General features: G+C 48.1%; 1 protein-coding gene across 1 annotated transcript; it reads left to right on the top strand.

Moving 5' to 3' along the window:
* The first annotated feature begins 135 nt into the window (after window positions 1–135).
* On the top strand, window positions 136–780 carry LOC122725002. Its single transcript, XM_043961404.1, has one exon. It carries the CDS (start codon window positions 136–138, stop codon window positions 778–780), a length of 645 nt encoding a protein of 214 aa, XP_043817339.1.
* Window positions 781–2204: the final 1424 nt, after the last annotated feature.

Below are 2204 nucleotides of genomic sequence, written 5' to 3'. Positions count from 1 at the left end.
AGACAACCCTAGGAACGGAGGGACCAAAGACCATTTCCACCTCGAGTTCCTGAAACCCTGACTCCTCTTAATGCCTCCCGAACCGAAGTGCTCATAGCAGTCCTAAGCAAGGAGTTTCTCCAATGGTCGAAGCCCATGAAGGCCGAAGCAAGTCAGAGAGATCCCGACAAATATTGTCAATACCATCACACGCACTGCCATGACACCAACAACTATTACCAGCTGATCAGCGAAATTGAAAGGCTGATTAAAAGGGGGCACCTCCGAAACTTTGTGAAAAAACCAGAAGGAGAAAGGACCCAGCAAAATCCTACAACAGAAAGACCTCGGAGGTCGGGAACAGGACCAGTGAAAGATAGTTCCAGTGGAACCATCAATATGATCGTTGGGGGAACTGGAGGTCGGATGAGTAGGAGAGGAAGAAAAAGGGGCCGAGATGGGGAAGGCAGCGGTACTGAAGTCATGCAAGTGGCAGAACATTCTCCAACGGTCATCTCTTTCTCCCCAGAAGATGCCCGCAGCATTCAGATGCCTCACGATGATGCCCTCGTTATTGAAGTCGTCATTCACAACTACCGAGTCAGGAAGATCCTGGTCGATGATGGAAGTAAGGTGAAATTATTGCCGTACAGGGTCTTTCAGCAGATGAGAATCCCCAAAAAGCAGCTAGTTCGGGATCAGGCCCTAGTAAAGGGGATTGGAGGAGCACCGGTACCTGTGGAAGGAAAAGTGAAGTTGGCCCTGACCCTCGGAGAGACACCCTTTGTAATATCCGGCTAGATTCCGGCATCGGAATCCCTACCTTTCGGCGGAATCTCCGTTGGAATCTGGAATTCTAAAGATGCCAGAGGCTTCTAGAGGGGTAAAATGTGTTTTCTAAAATTTTTTTACTGATTTCATGGTTTTAAATGGAAAAGAATTGAGTTTTGAAAAGAAAAGACCAAGGAGGCGTTTGCCAGGTTCGGCCGCCGAAAGTGATGTTCGACCGCCGAACATGGAAAGTTTTCGGGAGCGCTTTTGGCCTCCGAAAGCTTGGTTTGAACGAGCCAAGGTTCGGCCGCCGAACCTCAAGTTCGGCCGCCGAACATGCATGAGTTTAGGGGGCACGTTAGGCTGCCGAAGGTCTTCGACCAGGCCACCTATAAAGAGCCTTCAAATCGGAAATGGGCGAGTTTTCTCCCCATTCTCGAGCTCAGGTGAGTTTTTGTGCTCCTTTGGTCGCTTTCATGTTTTCTCTACCCATCCCTCAAGTTTTCATGAGTTCCACCATTGTTTTGAAGAATTGAAGCTCAAATAGAAGTTTTGGGAGCTTTGAGGCTTTTGGAGCTTGGATCCTCCACACCTTCGAGTTAGGGATCACACCACCCTCGATCTTCAAGAGGTAAGTGTAGATCCTTGCTTCCCTAGTGTTTTTATGAAGTTTATGAATGTTTTGATGGTTAAGTATGGGTAGATATGCATGTTTAGGTTTATGTGGGTTTTATGCCCAATGTATGTCATGTGATGCTCATGAATGTTTATATGATGCCTTGTTGTAGGTTTAAGCTAGTTTATGCATGTGGGAGAGTGTATGAATGATTGGGAAAGAGCAAGTGAGATTGTGGGTTGTTTTGATGGTTGTGGCCTATGTGGGTCATAAGCTATCTATGTATGCTTTTGATGTTGTTTTTGGAGTTTAATCAAGTTGTTAAGCTCCTTTGTGCATGGTTAAGGGTTTATGCATATTTTGGTAAAGTTGGGTGCTTGTTTTGGGGTGTTTGGAAGGTTTGGGAGGCTTGAATGCATGAGAAGCTGAGTTCTGCCCTTCTGGGAAGAACTCAGGTTCGGCCGCCGAAGGTGGTTTCGGCCGCCAAACCTGCCTGTGGATGCTTGGTTTGGCCGCCTAACCTTGCCCCCGAAAGTTTGAGTTTGGCTTGAAAGCAGACTTTCGGCCGCCGAAGGTAATGTTCGGCCGCCGAAAGTGCCTGACTTTCGTCTCTGGAGTGGGACTTTCGGCCGACGAAGGTGCCGCCGAAAGTGCCCGAGTTTCGTCTCTGGAGGAAGGGTTCGGCCGCCGAAGGTGCCGCCGAAAGTGCCCTGTCCAGCCTTTTCATGGTTGTTTTCTATGCATGTTTAAGTGATGTTTTAGGGGGTTTTTGGGTGGTTGTTTATGAGTTGTTTAGAGTGTGTTGGCACCTCATTCGAGTCCACCTGTGTAGGATCGG

The sequence above is a fragment of the Manihot esculenta genome, chromosome 11, assembly GCF_001659605.2.
Source record: "Manihot esculenta cultivar AM560-2 chromosome 11, M.esculenta_v8, whole genome shotgun sequence".
NCBI classification, from domain to species: Eukaryota; Viridiplantae; Streptophyta; class Magnoliopsida; order Malpighiales; family Euphorbiaceae; genus Manihot; species Manihot esculenta.
Note: the sequence above shows the minus strand (reverse complement) of the source record. Positions and strands in the feature narration are given on the sequence as shown.

Bases quoted from the DNA above. Each gene is read 5' to 3' on its own strand.
- LOC122725002 (XM_043961404.1), top strand. From the start codon at position 136: ATGAAGGCCGAAGCAAGTCAGAGAGATCCCGACAAATATTGTCAATAC.